Source organism: Rutilus rutilus (genome assembly GCF_951802725.1).
Source record: "Rutilus rutilus genome assembly, chromosome: 23".
NCBI lineage: Eukaryota > Metazoa > Chordata > Actinopteri > Cypriniformes > Leuciscidae > Rutilus > Rutilus rutilus.
This window is the reverse complement of record NC_140233.1, coordinates 15,416,992-15,439,975: the sequence shown is the minus strand read 5'-3', so window position 1 is coordinate 15,439,975 and position 22,984 is coordinate 15,416,992. Positions and strand designations below refer to the sequence as shown.

General features: G+C 35.1%; 1 protein-coding gene across 2 annotated transcripts in view; it reads left to right on the top strand.

The window, feature by feature from the left end:
* The window catches only part of dock4a (dedicator of cytokinesis 4a), a 75,645-nt gene that overhangs the window by 4,687 nt on the left and 47,974 nt on the right, over positions 1-22,984 (top strand). The window contains exons 2-10 of one of the 2 annotated variants that reach the window (XM_084396896.1): positions 12,513-12,596; positions 14,410-14,450; positions 14,659-14,714; positions 15,168-15,264; positions 15,621-15,769; positions 18,538-18,622; positions 20,481-20,632; positions 21,663-21,744; positions 22,389-22,449. In XM_084396896.1, coding sequence (XP_084253022.1) covers positions 12,513-12,596; positions 14,410-14,450; positions 14,659-14,714; positions 15,168-15,264; positions 15,621-15,769; positions 18,538-18,622; positions 20,481-20,632; positions 21,663-21,744; positions 22,389-22,449 — 807 coding nt within the window. Of the gene's footprint in view, positions 1-12,512; positions 12,597-14,409; positions 14,451-14,658; positions 14,715-15,167; positions 15,265-15,620; positions 15,770-18,537; positions 18,623-20,480; positions 20,633-21,662; positions 21,745-22,388; positions 22,450-22,984 lie in introns of those variants that run through there. The other variant, XM_084396897.1, reaches the window with a different exon arrangement.

Here is a 22,984-nt window from a genome sequence, read left to right as displayed (position 1 = left end):
AGACTTTGAGCTTTTGATACTTAAGAGCTTCTTTCTAATTTATCTCATGGGTTTAAAGTAGGGATGCTAGCGATTAATCGACTATCGATTAATTGTGGACGATAATTTAATAGACAAAAATGCACTTGATGGTCGATTTAGCAAGGTCATCATTAGAGTGCGTAGTTTTGAGGCATATGCCGCTCATGAAAAATTAAGTGGTTGGATATCGTTTGTATTTTAACTTAATTAATTTTTAATGGCCCGAATCCGATTCTGCTTATCGAATCCGATTCTTATCGATTACTAATTTCGATTCCAAAAAGGTAAAAAAACAACAACTTGGATATCATTCACATTTAGTTTAAGTCTTTTTGCAAAATACTTCATTGTAGCTAAAAACCATGAACAAAAATCAATAGGCTCAAGGAATCAAGGAACTTTTGCCTATGGTTAAAACATACCATAGCAAAAACAACTAGCCTAACTAATAGTAAACACAGTCATTTAAAAAAATAATAGCTATCGCACAAATAAATTGAACAAACTGAACAAATATATGATTGAAATAAACAGTGTTTTACCATTCAGGTACAGAAACTGTAATCAAATGTGAAATAACACTGCACTTTATAAATAAAATATACAGTACAAATACATTTACAAAAGATATTCAGTCAAGAACAGAGAGTGAATTTTCTCTTTGTTGTTTGATTAATGTTATTATAGAGACAGCAGCAGGGATATTAGGCTGCTGTCACTTTAAGAGCGAATGCTCGGATCCAATATACGGTAACATGCGTTTTCTTTGTCAGCTGTTTACGTTCACTTAAAGGTATAGTGGAGGATTTTCTTTTTCCGGGTGGATCATCAAGACTATTGGTCCTCCTAATTGTCAATCATTCTGGTGATATGTTTACGTAAGGCCGTCGTACGTGCTTGCAAGTAAGCATGTATGAGCGATGCCGACAGCAAATCGAGGAGAACTGGGCTCGTGCATGCTCTCTCGCACACGTTTAATAGGCGTTCCCTCTCGGGAGCAGGTAGAGTGTTGCGCATGTGCAAGTGGAGAGGGCGGTTCTTTTCTAAAATTCGGAAAAATCCTACCTTTAAAGATAACTGACTGTGTTTACGAGGATATTTAGAAGTTTTTTGTTTATTTGTCGTCATAATACAGAAGAAAAGATCTTGCACTACTTATGTTAAAGCATAACTTTAAGTGAGCATTAGATGTAATATAAACGTAATACATTTAATTATAGGTGAAATTAACATGTACATTAAAATATCGAATACTGACCAATGCCAATAAAAATTGTTTATTGGCTATTTGCTAATATGGATTGTGCATTACCTGGGAATATTTCTTTGGCAAAAGAAATTATTAACTTGGCAACTTTTTAGGTCTTTTTGTGGAAAGAGCTCTGTAAAGGTTTTTCTAACTTGAGTATGAGTAAATAATGATTGAATTTTTGGGTGTACTGTCCCTTTAAATCCATCTTTGCTTACAGTAGTTGAGCTCTATGTTTTTTTTTTTTGGCACTCAACAATTATTTACAACTATTTCAGTAGATTTCATGTTTTATGTGATTTATGTTTGTCTTTATTTATGTATGTCCAAGGATGACCGTATGTGCTGGAAGCTGTCTCTCAGGTAATTTACAGTGTGACTTGAAGAGTTGTGCTTGTTGGTTGCTGTCAAAATGTGTATAGAGCATGGCTGTTTGTGTGGGAAGGGTTTGGAAAGGGCACTCAATCGCCAAACTGCTGCCTTTGTGCTTGTTACCATGTGTCAGAGCTCATCGGCTGTTTTTCATAGCAACCACGTTGATAGTCAGGTGAATTTACTCTCGCCTACTGGTCGGAGAAGTTGCATATGGTTTGTTATTCTCTGAGAAACCTGTGAGGCCGTACTTGACATGTCAGTTTTATTTTTGCTACGTTATTGGATAGTCCCGGACAGTCGACAGGCTGGAAATACTGATAGGAAGTCAGATTATTTTCCGGTGAACAGGTTCTTTCGGACAGTTCGTTTTAATGAACTGGTTAAAAAAACGGATTTAGTTCATTTACGTAATCACGCAATAACGTTTTCTATTTTTAAAGGGTTAGTTCACTCAATAATTAAATTCTGTCATCATTTACTCACCCTCTTGTTGTTCCAAACCGTAAGACTTTTGTTTATCTTCGAAAACACAAATGATAATATTTTTAATGAAATCTGAAAGATTTCCGTCCCTCCATTGACAGTTTACGCAACTACCACTTTGACGCTTCAAAAAGTTCATGAAAAGATTGTGAAAAGAATCCAGATGAATTAAGAAGTTTAGTCAAAACTTTCTGAAGAGACTTAAAATAATTTAATTTAGGCTTTTAGGTCCGAAAGACTGTTCTTAGCTCGGTGTATTGTTGGACTAACCGGTGTGCTGAATGAGTTGGCACTCCTGAAAATTGGCTCATTTCAAGTCGGAGCGACTGTCAGGCACATCCGAAAGTACGTTTTTTCTTTACTGCTGACTCGAGCCATGGACTGTTTCAGACAATTCAGTCTGATTTTAGAACCAGTTCACCAAAAGAACCTGTTCAAAAGAATGATTCGTTCGCAAACCAGACATCACTAGCTGGAAATATTTTTTGTGAGAGAGAGGATTTGAACCTATATCGCCTGCATGAGCCTCATGAGTCAATGTGTCTGTGTCAGGTTTTTTTTTTCTAAAATAAAGGCATTAGGCTAAGTGATAATTCACTCCTCAAAATGTGGATCACATTGACGGAGCTAAGCGATAATGCGTTTCTGAAATGTGTTACGTGCTCTTGACTTTCTCAGACTGTCTTCTCGAACATTAAAGAAAGTGACAGCCGAAGACAAACAATTCCCAAAAGTGAGTTTGCTGTGTGTTTTCCACCACTCTCATGCAGTTCTTTCTCTCCGTCTCGGTTGTTCTCTCTCTGGGCATTTTGGTAATAACGGCCGTCTTGTGCTCCGTGGAGAATAGCTACAAGACATTCCCATCTGAGAGCCACGCTTCACTAATGAACACAGACTACAAACACATTTAGACTCCATTCAGTTGCCAGAAAATCATCTGAGGATGCTCTCTTGTTTAATTATGAAGCTGTGAAACAATGTTTGATATTTCTTAATAGATTTATTCACTTGGCTATCTTCACTTAAATAATGACTCTTTGCAAACAGGTTTCCAGAACACTCACCGGTCGCTCATTGGTCAGATGAACAGACAGCCACGCCCCCCAACTCACGCTATTGGTTGAACCACTGTTGCTATGTCAGGGAGGCCGGGGTTCTTAAACAAACAGAGCAATGTTTTAATATTACCTCAGAGTCACAGTTACACTTTTGGGGGCTTATTAAAAGGCTGGGATATATTTTGATGTGTTAGAAAAACATCTTTTGACAAAGGTCAGTTACTTTTTATCAAGAATCGTTTGTCAAAAGGCTCCTACAGAGGTTACTGGGGTGTTTTTCTCTGGACACAAAATGTGGAAACTCATAGAAGTCTCCATTTAATAGCGTTTATGTCTAGGAGAAACAATTGAAATGTTAAAGACCTTTTTTGTGATTTCTCTTTCTGCTAATCCTGTATATTGCTGACAGAATTGATTTGTTAATCTAAACGTTCTTTGTGCATTATAGTAGCCTGTGTTTATTTTAAGTGAGATGTTTTTACTGTGACGGCATTTTATTTTTTGTAGAACTACAATAGGACCTGCACTCTTTTATATGCAAATAAAGTGTTAATATAGAATGATGTTGCGCTCTGGGAGCGAATGGAACAAAGCAAAATTTGAGAGATGTAATATCAAAACTAATATTCTCATTACTGCACACAAGGGCTGAGTCTGGGAATCATTTCACATCAAATGAGAAAACTGCACTGCTGGTGTACCTCTGATACTTGGTTTTTAATAAAGTTTGTTTTTAGAGACTGGCTGAGCCACTTTCTGCCTATATATTAAAACTGTGTCTCTCCTAATGCTTGGTGTGATTAAATGAACCAAAAGCTTTATCACCATCCTGTAGATACAGCTTAACCCTATATAAGCCTATCATATTTGATACAATAGTAGTGTCTAAAGGTTCCATAAAATGGTCCATTTCCAAACATTTGATTTTTGGACTATTATTTAACATGTCAGGCTTTATAAAATGCATTTATAAAAATGGCTCGATGAGCGTAATTTGAAACATGAACCAGGATTTGCTATTTCCTTTGTAGGGGCAAGTGGTATTGGGGGAAGGGCATTTTCATTCTAGAGTGCATTTGATTGAACAAAAATATGGACACGCCTTTGAGTGCAGGATGAGTCATCAATGTTTTTTAAACATTATCCCACAAGAGAAAGACTGTATACTTCCCGGATTATAATAGGCAAATGCTTAAACGTCTGATTGGATCATTATTGCGTGATTATTATGTTTCTAGCATGTTATATGCTTGGGAACAGTTCTTCTAACACTAATTGATGGAGTGTAGCTTTTTATTTCTTAAACAACCATATAGGAAGACTTGATTCATCAGGCTCAAATTGTGAAAGAATAGTTGAAAGGAAGCATGAAGAATCATTTTCACACATGAATCGGCACCTCCGAGTCCAGAGCTTAAATTGATTGAACGTCTTTGGGATGTGCTGGAGAGGTGGACAAAGTACACAACTTCCTTACTTGAGTGAAAGTACAGATACTACTGGTAAAATATGACTCCGTTACAAGTAAAAGTTGTAAAGACCGATTTTTACTTAAGTAAAAGTACAGAAGTAGGCTACTTGTTTTTAAAAGTACTTGAAGGGATAGTTCACTTTGAAATAAAATTTTGGTATGTTTTAGCTTACCTCAAGGGCATCCAAGATGTAGGTGTCTTTTTTTCCGCAGTAGTTCCAATTTTGATATTTTTAGGTCAAACCGTTCTTGTCTGTCAGTCATATAATGCAGGTCGATGGTCACTGTCTCAAAACACAAGCACAGAGTCCAAATTAAAACAATTCCCCATCGTCCAAATGAAACAATTCCCCATCATAAGTACACATTGATGGCCTAAGACACGAAACGAGCGGTTTGTGTGAGAAAACGAACAGTATTTATATCGTTGTTATCTCTTGAACACAGCACACGTCCAAATGATCTGACGGCGCGGGCGGGTATAGATATATAAATAGATGTCGCCTTGGCTACTGCAGTTCATTGGAACGAAACCGTAGCCAAGGCGACAACTATGTATATATCTATACCCGCCCGCTCTGAATCTATGCCTGCCTACCCTCATATCAATATCACATGTATTTCTAGAACACAGTTCCAGTAGTGGGATTGAATGTGAGATTGAATAAGTGCATTTAATAACATCCACAGTGGTTTCGGACACCCAAATAGGGCACTCAAATATTGCCCTATTTAAAGTTTTTGGGCTTTTAGTATGAATATGTTAGCCTTACTGTTATCTATAAGCTAGTGTGCACCAAAACAATGACAAAATTCGCATTTTGAAGACCAAACCCAACGTTGAAAATGAAAATCAGGTTGATGTCAGAATCCAACGCCAGATTGACATTAATCTCCAACGTTGGACAGACGTAATATTGTGGTTGAAAACGAAAATCGGGTTGACGTCAGAAACCAACATCAGTCGGTTTCTGACGTCAATCCGACATTCATTTCCAGCCAAAACATCATCCCCTGACTGACATTACTACTTTCTACTCAAGGACCTTGACAGAATTGTAGTGGAGTAAAAAGTACGATATTTGTCTTTCAAATGTAGTGAAGTTAAAGTAAAAAGTTTCCAGAAAAAAATAACACTCAAGTAAAGTACAGATACTCAAAAAGTGTACTTAGGTAAAGTATTCAAGTAAATGTACTTTGTTACTGTCCACCTCTGAGACTTTACAGAGTGCTGGACTCTTGCATTGTCAATACAAGATCTTGACCAAAAATGTATGCACCTCTTGATGGAAATAACATCATAACATTTATTTCCATCCAAGATCTTGTATTGACAGTGCAAGAGTCAAGCACTCTGTAAAGTCTACTTTAGCAAACAGTGACTTGGTTTTAAAATTCAAATTAAGTTCTAAAGGAAACAATCATATAATCAAAAATTTTATTAAAAACATGAAAATGAAATATTTGTGATTTCATGTTACCACCACAAATCTTACAGCTATACTTTTGAATGGCTGTCAATGGAGAAACAGGCTTAATTGGAGCAAACGGTGTAGTAACGTCGTTATCTAAGCTAAAATCTTATGTTCATCCTCTCCGATTGTAGTCCAATCCCATGTAACTTCAGTTGTGCAATCCCAGCCTCACTCAATACAAGAAGAACTGCAGGACTGATCCCAGACGTACTCATACAAACATCCCTTCCATTAGCATTCTAAGTGTTGTGTTGGTATTTCTTTGTATCAAGAGTATCGCGCTCTGCCTTCGGCTGGCATTGTCCTCTCTCGAGGCTGACTCAATACAACATTACAGCTAGCGTCAAAAAGCAATATGAAGAGAGTTTAGCGTGCACACGCATCCATCACCCTGACATACAGACAGATTTCAGCGAGCTCTGACTGTCTACAGGGGATTCTGCTGCTGGATTAACACTCTGACATCTGATTTACTGTCTCTGATAATGCTGATAAAGGGCGTTTGCATTGAATACATTAGTACATGTGAAATATAAGTGATGAAGAATATGCAGCAGAAGTGTTTTGTGGTAAGATTTTCAGTTGTGCTTTCCATGAAGCCTGCAGTGTGAGAATGTTTCAGGCCAGTTGATGGTTCTGTACCTTAATTTGCCGAATCGGATCAGTGCTGTGCTTTGCTGGCTGACATATATGAGATTTTGTCAGAATTGCAGGAATGATTGCAAGTCAACAATTCAGTTATGTTTTGCATTGTATGAATTCATAACTTTGATAAATTTACATTTGTAGTATAATTTTCCAGTTATTATTGGAAATGTAAAAACCTATATATTATTTGTAGTAGTTCTTTGCTTAGAAGCATTACAATTACATTTTTTTTTATATAAATATTTTTAATTTATATATTAGATATTCATATTTACAGTACCTGTCAAAAGTTTGAAAACATAAAAAGAAATTATGTGGTTGAAAGAAGTCTCTTATGATCACTAAGGCTGCATTTATTTAATCAAAAAATACAGTAAAAACAGTAATATTGCGAAATATTATTACAATTTAAAATAACTGTTTTCTATTTTAATATATTTTAAAATGCAATTTATTTCTGTGATGGCAAAGCTGAGTTTTCAGCATCATTACTCCAGTCTTCAGTGTCACACGATCCTTCAGAAATCATAATAATATGATAATATGGTGCCCAAGAAATATTTCTTATTATTATCAATGTCGAAAACATTTAAACATTTGCTTAACATTTTTGTGGAAATGGTGATACTTTTTTCAGGATTCTTTGATAATGAAAAAGTTCAATGAACCACATTTATGTGCATTTATTAATTTATGTATTACATTTATTAAAGAATTTTTTTAATGTAATTATTTTGTAACGTTATAAATGTCTTCACTGTCACTTTTGATTAAGTATCCATTTATCTCTCTTTTTTAATCTCACCATAAATGTTTGAATGATATTATTGTTTCCACAAAAATGTGAAGCATTAAAAACTGCACATTATAATAAATGTTTCTTGAGCAGCAAATCAGCATATTATTATGATTTCTGAAGGATCATGTGACACAAGACTGGAGTAATGATGCTGAAAATTCAGTTTTTCGCATCACATTAATAAATTATATTTTACAATAATAAAATAGAAAACGATTATTTTAAATTGTAATAATATTTGACAATATTGACTGTTTTTACTGTGTTTTTGATTAAATAAATGCAGCCTCGGTGAGTAGAAAAGACTTCAATGTTTCCGAACTTTTTGACAGGTACTGTATATGATTCAAATAAAATATTTAGCTAAAAAGTTAAATTATGTTCTTTTTGTAATAAAAATTCTGTTTGATATGATAATTAGCCAATGAAACCAATGAAAACAATGATGTTAGGATTGATATCTAATATATTACAAATCTATTTTGTCCAAATTAAAGAAAAATAAGACAAAATAAAACTAAATGTTTGTGAATTAAAGCACCACAACATTATAATGTGCAGTTTAAAAAAAAAATGTATATTAATTATTTCAATCTCTTAATTATATATTTACTTTAAGTGGTCATTAGATTACAGCAAAGGTAATATAAATGTAAAAATGAACAAGGCAACAATTATATACAATCCTAGCTGATTAAAAAAAATGATAATTGGTACCGATATTATTTTGTCTATCCGTAATGTTTACAATACTACTGATTATATTATGAATGCACAGGCTAGAAAGCTTTATGCATACCTGAATTTTAATTGTTACACTGTTCTCACAGTTCATTACAACAGTCCAACTTGAGGGGAAATTATTATTATTTCTGATATTTATAACCTTAAGAACACAGCAGAGAAAAAAACGTGTCAGCAAAGCAACCAGAGTGATGCAACGAACAATCGCTCAGGCCATCATGACCTTTTTTTCCCCAAACATACCCAGCTCAAAAATGTGCAGTGTGTGATATTCTCCATTTCCACAGAGATCTAAAAACTGTAAGTGCATAACATTATTCAGCCTCTAAATGTGGCCACATTCATTAATGCCACCTTAACCTTTCTAAAATGCTTCGATGTCTAATAGCAGCCGCATTATATCGCAGAAGCAACCTGACTGAACGTCCCAGCCACAGGGTTGAGTTACAGGGGTCCGGAGGGCTCTTTGCACCTGGTCAGGGTTCTGTGAGACGGGCCTCTGCTCTGTCTCACTGCCAAACAGCAGTGTGTGTCCACAGCGCTGACAGCAGGACCGTGGGAAAGCGTTTAGCACAGGCGCACGGCTCAAACGGGTTTGCCCGTCCTATTACAACAGAGCTTTTGTCACTCCCGTTGGCCATGGCAGAGGTTCAAATAGAGGTTTAAGCTGTAATATAAGAATCATATGCCGTTAACTAGATTATAAATACCCCGTGAACTAGATTTGTGCATTTCCGGAAGACAACATGACTATGGTGCTTGACTATGATGCTTGTAGGTTGTTGTCAGACTTGTTTTAGTGAATTCAGTTTGTGAGTAGCGTTTTTTTTTTTTTCAGTTAATCACTCAAAACTGGTTCACGAGTCATTAGTCATTAGATTAGATTCATCTGAATCAAAATGATTATTAAAAGTCCTTAATCCAGTAATCGCATATGATTGGTCATGGAAAAGATTGTGAATTCATTGGTTAAATAAGATAGTTATATTTGGGCCAATGACGTGACACTCAGTTTTTGTTCTATCAGTTAATTTATTCAAAAATGCTTAATCATTTAAAAAATAATTTAGATTTTTTTAAGTCAGAAATATCAACTGCCCGGATATCATAATGAAGAAAAAAAAAGCCTCAATTAAAAAATAAATGTTTTTAATACTTTAACAAAATTGCTTAAAAATATTTGAAAATGTTTAAACGCATTTTTTTTTTTTACTTTTTGTTTGGAAAAAGTTGATAAGAACTTTCTTTAAATGAGTAAAATGTGAGCACTCTAACATGCAGCCATTTATTCAATTATTTGATATCTAAAGTTGATAATTTTTTGAATCAATAAAGGTTGATTGTTCTAAAATTTTTGTTAATAAATGTAAAACAACAAAAAGTAGTCTAATAATTTACAGTTTGGACCTATTTGATATTGATAATAGCTTTTTTAAGTGGCTGTAATACCCATTTTGTGCTTGGAAATTAGACAAAATATATTTCATAGAAGTATCAATATTGATATTGTTGATATTGACCTTGATCACTTTGTATTTGATTGGAAAAAAGTGATGTTGCCTACATAGATTTATATATATATATATTAGGGGTGGAACGGTACACAGAAGTCACGGTTCGGTTCATACCTCGGTTCAGACATCACGGTTCGGTACGAGTTCGGTACAATGGAGGGAAAAGCAAAACAAAAATGTAGAAGGCAATTTTTTATTTATTGTGCATGTCTGTAGGCTGTACCACCAAAGGAAAAAAAATGTCTTAAGCCTTGTATTTTTTAAATAAGTTTTATTAATAAAGTAAAAGCATAGAACCAGTTTATTTGTAGTGCACTGACAATAGTTTTATATAATTAGTTTATTAATTAAATTAATAAAAAGACAAAAAGGCCTTGAGATATGTTTGGTAATTGTACCTGAATGAATTTAAAATTAATTAGCTATATTTCAGATCAATATATTTGTTTTCCACAATAGTAACAGTAACTAAATTATTCTCATCTGAATTATAAATAATTTATTTCTGTATAAAATAATACTACCATTAAAAACAAATTAGATTTTCTTTTAATCAATGTAGAATGTGTAACTTACTCACTGTGTTGGGTGACAGTTGTAGGTTACAGTATGACAAGAGTTTACAGTTTGACAAAAGCACAATGTTGTGTTTTATTGCGAGTGCACACAAATATAAGTAAACACTTTGCAGTTTGAATGATGTCCTATGAACAAAATGACGGAGTATGTTTTTATGTTTCCACTGTTCGATCGCGCCCGCGCCTCTCTCAATAGTTCCGCATTACATTAATTCATTTGCACGCGAGTTTTATTTATTTTTATACCGTGTATTCTCCGTGTGTATTCATGCACCGAACCGTGATGCCCGTACCGTTTCGGTTCAATACGAATACATGTACCGTTCCACCCTTAATATATATATATATATATATATATATATATATATATATATATGTATATATATACATATATACAGTGCAATGCATAAGTGAATACACCCATGCTAAAGTTGACTAAAAAGAGGAATAAAAAAATCATATTTTGGAAATTGAACTTAATGCCTTAATTTAAAAAATTTGGAAAAATCCAACCTTTAAGGACACCAATTTTCTTTGTGAATGAATAATGTATCGTAAATAAATAAATGTTCTTCCTTAAAATACAGGGTGCATAAGTTTGGACACCCCTATGTTAAATTCCCATAGAGGCAGGCAGATTTTTATTTTTAAGTATTTTTTTAAATTTTTGTTTAGGATACTATGCATCCTGATAAAGTTCCCTTGGCCTTTGGAATTAAAATAGCCCCACATCATCACATAGCCTTCACCATACCTAGAGATTGGCATGGGGTACTTTCCATAAGATCATCTCTCAATGCAAATCAAACTAGCTTTTAGGCTAACTGAAATAAAACCATGCCAATCTCTAGGTATGGTGAAGGCTATGTGATGATGTGGGGCTATTTTAATTCCAAAGGCCAAGGGAACTTTATCAGGATGCATAGTATCCTAAACAAAAATTTACAAAAATACTTAAAAATAAAAATCTGCCTTCCTAATTTTTCCTAATTTTTTAAATTAAGGCATTAAGTTCAATTTCCAAAATATAATTTTTTATTCCTCTTTTTAGTCAACTTTAGCATGGGTGTATTCACTTATGCATTGCACTGTATATATACACAGATGCCTCATTAGTGGCTGTTTTTATGGGCCATACGTAAGCCTTTCGCCATATTGAAACGGTCCATGAACTTTCGAGAAGAAGTTAACTGAGGATCTCCAACTGTACTTATGAATATCTATTTATGCAATAGTCTTCAACAGATTATTTTGCTAAACTAACACGATACAACAAGACGAAGGCGTCAGCTAACACAACATTAAAAAGTTGCCATAGTATTGTACTCTGTTAATATTGAGTTCATATCATAACGCAATGTTGTGGCATCATTGATTCTTCCAAGATGGCGGACGCTCCGTCGTGTCTTGAGCGGTCGAATGCGGAATCTACGTATATATATCTATGGTTGCCCATCCTTACTCACAACATCTCTGGTGGATTCAGGACGAATGCTGTGTGTTTGCTTCACGTCTCTGACAGGCAGCGAGCACAACAACACATCTCGTGTTTAAAAGCTGACACGGCTGCTCTGGCAGCCTGCTTAACCTCTGAGCAGTGTCAGAACTCTGTCGGTTCTGTTTATGCAAGTGATTATTTATTTATTTCCACGTCAGATAGTTTCCTAACCCACTTGATATGCAAATGAGCCCTCAAAATTAACGTATTTGTGCATAAAGAGTGTAGGCATTTGGATGCAGAAAGTGTTTGATAGGTTGAGCCCATGTGCTCCTGTGTGGAGAGATCTTGTACTTGTTATGTAACTTGTGCTTTGGGAGGTGACTCAGGGTTTATTTAAGAGAGAAGTGAGATAATGTTAGAAGTGCAGATCTAAGCATAGTATGGTTTATTTTTCATAAGGAAATGTGTGTTGGGTTGGGTGTTATTCAGAAGGGAATTGTTCCTGAATTTGCAGTGAATATTGAATTTAATGTTTACATCACCGAAGTAAAGATGGTTTCCATGCAGATTTTGTGAAGACAGATGGTTTTGTCACGTTGTTGTCTGTCAGAACTGTAACTTTACTCATGCGTCACATTTGCTTGTTTTTCCCTCAGTGCTGGCAAATTTTCGAGGAATGCTTCAGCATGGACTCCCGCTGGAGATCGGGGACACAGTGCAGATTCTGGAGAAATGCGAAGGTAGTCAATGTTGTCGTGTTGCTGACAATCAAATTCTTACGAACTGTAGATCCTCAGATATGGACACGGATTCTGTCGAATTTATTTGTTGATATGCAGTCAGTCGTTTGTAGATTATAAACGAGATTATAAACAGATTATAACTCTTTCCAGTTGATTCTTTTTTAAATAACTTAAAATTAGTGCTGTCAAATCGCATCTAACAAAAGTTTTTGTTTTATATAATATGTGTTTATTTATATATATATATATATATATATATATATATATATTTATAAATATATCACACACACACACACACTCACTCACACACACACACACACACACACACACACACACACACACACACACACACACACACACACACATACACAAACACACACATACACTGCCGTTCAAATGTTTGGGATCGGTAAGATTTTTAATGTTTTATATATATAATACATACATACATACATACATACATACATACATACATACATACATGCATGCATGCATACACACGCACACACACACACGCGCACACACATATACATATATACTGCCGTTCAAATGTTTGGGATCGGTAAGCTTTTTAATGTTTTATATATATAATACATACATACATGCATACATACATACACACACACACACACACACACACACACACACACACACACACACACACACACACACACACACACACACACACACACACACACACACACACACACACACACAACACACACATATACATATACACTGCCGTTCAAATGTTTGGGATCGGTAAGCTTTTTAATGTTTTATATATATAATACATACATACATACATACATACATACATACATACATACATACATACATACATACACACAAACACACACACACACACACACACACACACACACACACAAACACACACATATACACTGCCGTTCAAATGTTTGGGATCGGTAAGCTTTTGAATGTTTTATATATATATAATACACACACACACACACACACACACACACACACACAAACACACACATATACATATACACTGCCGTTCAAATGTTTGGGATCGGTAAGCTTTTTAATGTTTTATATATATAATACATACATACATACATACATACATACATACATACATACATACATACATACATACACACAAACACACACACACACACACACACACACACACACACACACACACACACACACACACACACAAACACACACACACATATACACTGCCGTTCAAATGTTTGGGATCGGTAAGATTTTGAATGTTTTATATATATATAATACACACACACACACACACACACACAGCCTATATAAACAAACACTTTTGTGTTAGATGCAGTCCTATTCTCTAGTATATTTTGTATATAAGTCCACAGGGTCAAAAGTGCCCAGAGTTGAAGAAACACTCTTAGTGAACCCAGTATATTTTAGCATCGCATACTTAAAGGGGAACTTGGCAACTCTAGCCATTTCTTTGCTGATTTTCACTTTTGTTGTCGCATGTTTTCTCAGCGAGCTCCCCCTACAGCTGTGGGGCGTATATTTCACAACATTTTATTATCGGAGCCGGCCAACTTTATCATGTGGAGCTATGTATGTTATTGAGGGGGGCATGTGTGTTTATGTCGAATTGCCGTAACGCAGTTCGTGTTTCACCTGAACAAGTTATTTAACCATCCAAATGATTTCTAAACGTTTTTATTAAGTTGAAATAGTTGCCAAGTTCCCCTTTAAAGTTAAAATGGTTGAAAATGTTTAATACATAATCCATCGTGCTGTTGAAGTGTGAAAGTGTGAAATAATTCTAAATGGCATTTTGTAGGATGGTACAGAGGATTCATCACAAAGAATCCAAATGTAAAGGTGAGAGCAATCCTACGCCGCTGCACGGTTGACACAGTAACAGTGTACAACATTTAAACGATTCCTGTTCTTTTTTTGATTTATCTGTATCTATTTCCTCTGCTTTGAATCTCGGCACATTTATTTACAGATGGTAGCGCATGTATGTTTACTCACTCTTATGTGTTTTACAGGCTCATTAAATAACTTTTCTGTGGTTTCTCCCCAGGGAATATTCCCAAGCTCCTATATTCACCTCAAGAATGCCCACGTCAAGAACAAAGGGTATGGAAAAAAAACATACATACTGTAAATAATGGTAATTCCTACATTAAACTCATATTTGGACAATTAAGCCACACTTAAAAATGATCATTGCATTTATTTGAAAGAAAGACAGTTTAGAATCTGTTAAAGTAAGGGATAATGGGTTGACCTGATGAACTGGACGGCTAATGAAATCTCACCTTTGACCTGCCACCAGTGTCCTTGAGAAAAACACTCAACTACTACTAGGGACCGTCTTTCTGCTTTGGATAAAATGCATTTGCAAAATGACACGTCCGCTGTATTGAAGTGACAGGAGCCTTCACTATCCCACAAGCCATTGCTAATGTATTTGCGGACATGTCCTCATGAGTCAGTGTTACTCCTTATGGTCATGTGAGGTCACTGCTTTCCATCCTGAGCTTGTGCAGACGAGTGTGTGAATGTGTGTTTGTGTGTCTTGCCCTGCAGGCAGTTTGAGACCGTCATACCCACCGAGGACTCGGTTATTACAGAGATAACTATGACCTTGAGAGACTGGGGCACCATGTGGAAGCAGCTCTACATGGTAAAATATCTCTCTTTGTGTTACGCTGAACAAATAGAGTTGATTTAACTGTCAATCATGAGTGAATTTATTAAGAATAGATATTTTACATACCAGGAAATGTAATGGAATTAAAAAATTGTGAACTCCAGGCCTGGAAAAATCGTTGAAATGTGTCTTGAGCATCAAAGCAACAAATTTGAAAGATCGTTTGACTGGAGGAATGGTAAAACTGGAAAAATTCAGTTTCACAAAGAATAAATGACATTTTAACTTAACAGTTATTTTAAATAGGATAGATAGATAGATTGAGCTAATCTGATTTAATAAAGGTAAACATCTCTGTCACCCACTCATGTTGTTTCTGTCTCTCTCAGAGAAATGAAGGGGATCTCTTTCACAGACTGTGGCATGTGATGAATGAGATATTGGAGCTGCGGCAGCAGGTCTTAGTGGGTCACCTCACTCACGACCGCTTGAGTGACATCAAACAGCACATCACGGCACGGCTTGACTGGGGCAATGAGTGAGTTACACCTCGAGAGCTAGTGGTGCCCCAAAATACAAATTCTGTCATTATCATGCTATCGACGTCTGACATTTTGGGTATTGTGTGACAAGTTTAATGCCATGCATAATCATTCAGTTTGATTCATTTATGCAATTTGAGTTTTGCTTTCCTGTCGTTGCCACATTATGTTTGTTTTTTTCAGTGATTGCAAATATATTGTACATAAAAACAGTGGGTGGAACGCAGTGGCGGGGACGGCCATGATGAACTGCCGGCAAATGTTGGGCAATCTGTCAGCCATGTGCGCGAATGCTTATATGCTGTTTTTCTCCAAAAAAATAAGTCGCAGATGGTAGTAACGAGTGGGACGTGTTACGTATGTTTTTTTTTTATGTCTCTCAGTACGTATATTGCAATTTTTAAAGGGTTTACAATGAAACGGATAATTCCATTTGATTCATGCTTTGTGAAAGTTATTGCAGATTGTTGTTTGATAATGACTTGGGTTATTGTCGTAAATAGGGCCTTATTATTTCCACGATTCAATTTGGATTACAAAACCAGTCCTAAGTCGCACAGGTATATTTGTGGCATTATCCAACAATACATTGTATGGGTCAAAATTATAGATTTTTTTTGTTTTTATGCCAAAAATCATTAGGATATTAAGTAAAGATCATGTTCCATGAAGATATTTTGTATATTTCCTACCGTAAATATATAAAACATTTATTTTTGTGAGTGAATGCAGCACAATCGGGAACATAAATGGAACTTTAAAGGCGATTTTTCTCAATGTTTAGATTTTTTTGCACCCTCAAATTCCAGATTTTCAAATAGTTGCATCTCGGCCAAATATTTTCCTATCATAACAAACCATACATTGCATCCATACAGCTTATTTGTTCCGCTTTCATGTGATGTATAAATCTCAATTTAAAAAAATTGACACATGTGACTGGTTTTGTGTCATATATAACGAATGTCATGGAATTTGGCAAAAAATTACGGATGTACACTTCAAGTTGCCAAATGGACTAGTGTCTGTAAATATTAAACCGAAACGCTGCTATTTAAATCTGAAGTCTGCGTGTCTGTGTGAATGAGCGCTGCAGTTTCGTCTACTGCACACACACTGAAGCACGCGTGACACACACTCGTGGTGTTTCGGTGTCTGCCGTCTCACTACATGAGTACATGAAAACAAAAACATCATTTGATAAAGCTATTATCATCAGCATCATAAGTTTTCCAGGGGGACGTTAGAGAAATTCATGTTTCACAGACGTACTTTGGCGATTTTAATCACGTCTGAATCTGCCAAGTCTGTGTTTTTCTCACTCAACCTCTGTAAAATTTCCAGAAAAATATGACCTACTGTTTATCGGGCAAACTCAACAGTCCTCTGAGAAATCTAATCCCATCCGAATGCGAATGTCTGTGATTGCTGGTGTTGTATCCTATAGAGCCCCTAAAGACACATGCTGGTGGGGAAAAATCAATGCTTTTGCGTTTCATTCGCTTCCAAAACCTTTGCGTTTCCCCATGAAACTTTGCGTTTGCTTTAGGGGCCTTTTTAGGGGCTCTGTAGTATCCTAACGCTTCTCCTCGTGTGTTTTTTGACCTACCGTTTGCTTACCAATCTTCGGCATGCTTTCATTTAGTTTAAATATTGCTGGAATCCGACGAAAAAATAACGTTGTAATATTACTATTATTTTCTATTATTGTCTAGCTTTCTCTGCTCACTTATGCAAGTTTATGTTGCTATTAACTCGTTAAATAGGGTTTTTATAATAAATTAAAATTATATCAACGTATAATAAATAAAAAGTCATATACGTCACACACTAGAAAACGCACACTCCCACCTCTGAAATAAACACAGAGATTTTTTTCTCCGTCTTAATCGGCACATGAAATCACAGACGTCAAGTGATAAGATTTGTAACGTAAACGTCGATTAGAAAACAAATCCCGTCTGAGCTATACACACACAGAAACTCAAAGGCCTTTACGACAACCTGTCAAAATAAAAGTTTGGTTTAACTTGAAGAAATTATGACAGAAATGTTTTAGTATTGTACTTCTTTAAAATTTATTTAATTTTAGTTTAAATTAAAGTTAAAGTATTTAGTATTAAGTTAAAATTAGTTTAATTTGAACAGAAAACTTCTGTTGTGCAGCACTTTGCCAAAAATGTAAGGAATGTTTCAGATTTAATTTGATTACATTTTAAAATATTCATTAAATTATGGTTTTATGCATTCATTTCATTAACACCATTTCTGATAATAAATATGTATTAGATCATAAAACATACAATCCAGAATTTTTTTTATAAATTATTAAATTGTTAGTTTTATGAATTCAGTTGATTAGAATAAAGGATTGAATAAACTATTGATTTAATAGCAGTTTCATAAAAAAAAAACCCAAAATTAAAAATAAACATTCCTGCAGTTATGGCACGTTTGACTGCTTTTCTCAGCCAATAGTAATTAATTGCAATTAATAAGATACATTTAATATCATGTAATTGTTAATTGAATTACTATTTTATAAAAAAAAATATGAAAACCCTATCTATCAATATTATGTATGTATTTATACAGTATAATATAAAAATGTGTCCATGAAATAACAAATCCAGTGATAAACTAAACTAAAATTAAAAGTATATCTGAAAATAGTATTGAAATAAACAATGGCAAATGCAAATCTATAATAACCATGGTGAGTTTTGAAGGGTAGAATAAAAATATGTATTTTTGTGTGTTACAGGCAGCTGGGTTTGGATCTGGTCCCCAGGAGGGACTTCGGCATGGTGGACCCTGATGAGCTCAGCATCACAGAGCTCTATCGGCTGGTGGGTAGTCATACATTCATGCTCACATACATGCATACACACACACACACACATTCCCATTACCCATGAGTCACCTCACCTCCCTCCTCTGCCGCCCATATTCTTTGCTGTGTTACTATGGCAACTGCAGCTCGACCTGACGCCAAGGCTCTCTCTCGAGTGCTTCGTCCTCTGTTTTAACAAAGAGACACACACACACCTCCAATCGCTTGTGCATAGGGAAATGATAGTAATTAAGAACAAGAGAGAAATGCTAAATGGCACATTAACAGGCTGTTTGCAAACTGCAGAGACACTTCACGCATAAAGTTTCCTGCCCTTATAATTTGGCATACATGCAGCATCGTTGGCACAATTGGTTCAAATCTCTCATAGCCACAACAGTGCCTGTGTACCAACCTTTGGAATATAATATCTGTTCCAAAACCTACTGAGCTGCCTACTGCCTACATAAGCAGTTGTCATCTAATGGAGCATCCTAACTGACATCCTATCCTTTTATTTTATAAAAAAAAAAAAATTTTTATATACTATAAAACGGTGTTTTTAAACTAGGCTTCTCAGAATTAAATATAAATAGCATTTTTTTTATTTGATTAAGTAAAAGTTATAACTTTTTATTTATTTATTTATTTTAATGTATTTATTATGAAATATTTTTAATAAAATACATTATTTTTATTAATTATTTAAAATACTATAAATACTGTTGTTTTATTAAAATTCTATTGTTTACTTCTCAGTATTAAATATACATAGCACACACCATTTTTATTTAATTTGTTTAACATTTTTATCTTATTATTTTGATTTATGTATTTATTTTCTATTTTAATTTATTATAGATTATTTAAAATACTATAAATAAAATCATCACTATTAATTCATTTGTTATTTGTTTTAAATAGTTTAAATACTATTGTTTTTATAACTATAATATACTTCTCAGAATTAAATGCCAAAAAATTACATACACAAATTTGGGGTAAAACGTTTTATTTTATTATTATTTTAAACTATTTTTAAGTCTATACTTCTCAGTATTAAATTAATAATCTTATGATAAAATTAAATATTTTTCTTCTTATTATTATTAATATTATTGCATTATTGAATTCTCTGCAAAGGAAACATACTGTTCTGCATTTGAATTCCGTTAGAAGAAAGTATCTTAGTAGGCTGCATTATTAAGTTAAGCTTTTGTATCAGGAGAATTCTAAAATGCCTTAAAATGCTGCCTAGCTTACTAGGTTTTTAGAAGAGAGCTAGAGAAACAACTTCAGTGTAGTCAGAATTCACAAAATTCTCTTTCTTTTTCTCTCAGCTGCAGCCCTGACCACACGTGTCCCAGTTTTCACTGGTCCATGGGTGGGCAGAGGTGTGGGGGTAGGGGTTAAAGGAAGAAGGAAAGAAACAAAAGAGAAAAAGATGTGGGTGTGGATGTACTAGACTAGAGAGAGCATTTAAAGAGTAGGAAGTGAGGGCGCAAGAAAAAAGACACCAATGTGGCGTCCCAAGGGTTAAGTGCCTTTTTGAAGGATCTTTCAGCAACATGTTCTTCAGAAGAATAAAGGAAAGGTCCAAAGCTTAAATATAAAACCACAGTGCTGGGGTTCTAATGGTCTGTTTTTACCTTATATAACATAATAACGTTTATAAAAGTTATTATAATTTGAAATCTATGGTTTATAGCAAAGAAATTGATTGATTTTTTTTAACAACAAATTTAGCATCTTACATAAAGATGCATGTGCAGGCGTGGTAGGGATGGGGTACTGTTAGATAATTAATGGAAATTTTGAGTGATCTTGTTGTTGTAAATGTCTTTGTCATTGTAATCATATTTTCTTTTAAATAGATGGAGAGACGTCATCGTAGACGCGAGGCTCCCCCGCAGGCCAGCATGCACCACCTGTTCCTTCAGATGAAGAGCATGATGAGTTCAAACCTGGGGGAGGAGTTGGAAGTCTTCTTCTCTGTCTATGACAGCAGGGAAATGCGACCAATCAGGTGCCATCACTGACCCTAGACACCCAATCTCAAGTTTTTTTTTATTGACTAAAGTATGATTAATTCACCCACAAATAAAAATTCTGTCATTATTTAATCATGCTCACTTTCCTTACGATGACAACCTTTTGATTACTAACTCAAATGTTTAGCAACTATGCAAGAAGATATTTTGAAGAATGTTTTTGTTCATACAATGAACGTAAATGGGGTCCAAAAACAAGATAACATTGGACCCCATTTACGTTCATTGAATGAACAAAAACAGCTGAAACATTCTTCAAAATATCTTCTTGCTTAGTTGTTAAACATTTGAGTCAGTAATCAAAAGGTTGTAAGTTTGAGTGCAACATAAGTCTGCCACTGTTGGCTCCTCACTAAATTCCACCAGATCTAGCAAAAAAACAGGTAAAATTCAGTCTGACCTCGATTTCATTAATTATGAATCGCTGTATTCCTTCCAGCTGTCTGAAAGATGTCTTCAACCCCAACCAGTCGTCCATCAGAGCGTGTACCTTGAGTATATTTTTATGACGCTATCAGACGATTACGTCGATCGTGCCGCTACTGGGAACTAATTTCTGGAATTCAATTCGACTGCGACGTCAATGCATCTGTTTACCACTATATATCAGCCTGAGGGATATTTCAGTTCCACATCCATGATGGAACTACGGCCATGATGTGTTTGTTGAATTTTTCATTGGTTTCTGTCTCTTTTTCTCTCCTTCTCTCTCGCCACTCATGTTAGGGAGTGTACTGTTCAGACACCCCTCCTCGTTGTAAATTATTCAGAACGAGTGATGCCCCAGGGCACTTAGTGAAAGTGAAGGAGAATCGAGGAGATATTGAGCCTCAATGGGCCTCTCCTTGTAATTACCTAGAACAAGTGTTAGAGGAAACCCACTAACACATGCAGTTGTGGACGGACATGTACACACTCACGCTCACACCAGTCTTGCTGTGATTCCTTATGCTTCATGGCGTGTCTGTGGTGAGCCTGACCGTCTCTCTCTTTCTCTGTGTGCAGTGAGAGGTTCTTTGTGCGCCTCAATAAGCAAGGGCTACCTAAGTCTCCAGAGAAGACTGAGAGGCAGTGCACACTCTTTGTTGTAAGTATGGACTTTTTCGAGGTGCACCAAGGGCGTGTCCTTGGTCCTTTTTTGGTTGCTTTGGCATTAAATGGATCTGGGACTATTGTCGATAAATAGTTTCCTGAGTGAAACGCATATCCTCGACTGATCATTATTTTTGAAAATGTGAGAGATTTTTTTTATTTAATTGTGAATATTGTAGAAAATAAATTTTTTAGATGTATTTCTCAACAGTTTGCTGCCACATTTGCTGCCAAATTTATATAATTTAAGAAATTGTATTTTTGTGGCAAGACATTAAATTAACATTACAAAAAGGCTTTAAAAATATTGTTTTGTTTTGCTGTTTATCAGGATATCATGTCATGAACACCCAAATATTTAATTTGTTGTGCTCCTGTGGTTGTTAGTTCTTTATCTTTTGCTTGTTAGTTCTTTATCTTTTGTTCGGTTTTGTTTTGTTAGTTCTTTTATTTTATCACTATTGTTTTGTTGCATTGTATTGTTTTTAATAGCAGTAAATTACATTAAACTCACAGCCCTAATCTAGATTTTTATTTGATCAATTAAATAGTAACTTTTAAACAGAGAAGGTTTAGAGAAATGTTTGGTACATGGAATCTAGTAAATGTTGCTCAATGAAACGTTTGTCTTTTTTTAAGGATTTGGGAAGTAGCGATCTTCGCAAAGATGTGTATGTTGTAGCTCATATTTTTAGAATAGGTAAGAGCTGCTGGATGCTTATCACTCTTCTCGTCGTGTGACCTGTCATAATGCCTTAGATACCCTATCATAGGAGTCATATGGATCTCACAACTTGATAGTGCACTTCCTGATGCTTTAAGATTTGAAAAAGTGACAGATTACATCAAATTACGTCAATAGTTGTGGCAGTATTATTATGGCTAAATGACAGGCCACAGGTCAAATGTGACCAAGATGGTGTCTTTGTCTGTAAACGTCACCTTTGTGTCTGTGTAGCAGTCGTTGCTACATGCATGGCCTGCATCGGTACAGAAACTGACGTTACAGTATAGATTAATGCTCATTTGCATGTATGTTATTCATGTCACTGTGGACTGGGAAGTGTTTGTTGTGTAACGGTTGTTGGTATGTCTTTTTGTGTTTCAAGCGTCATTATAAAGTTGTGTGTTAATAATTCTGCCATAAGAGCTACATAAAACTGACAAGTCAGCTAGAGTTTCTGGGTAAGACACGGCTATAATGCTTAAGTGTCGCATGACGCATTATATCTTGT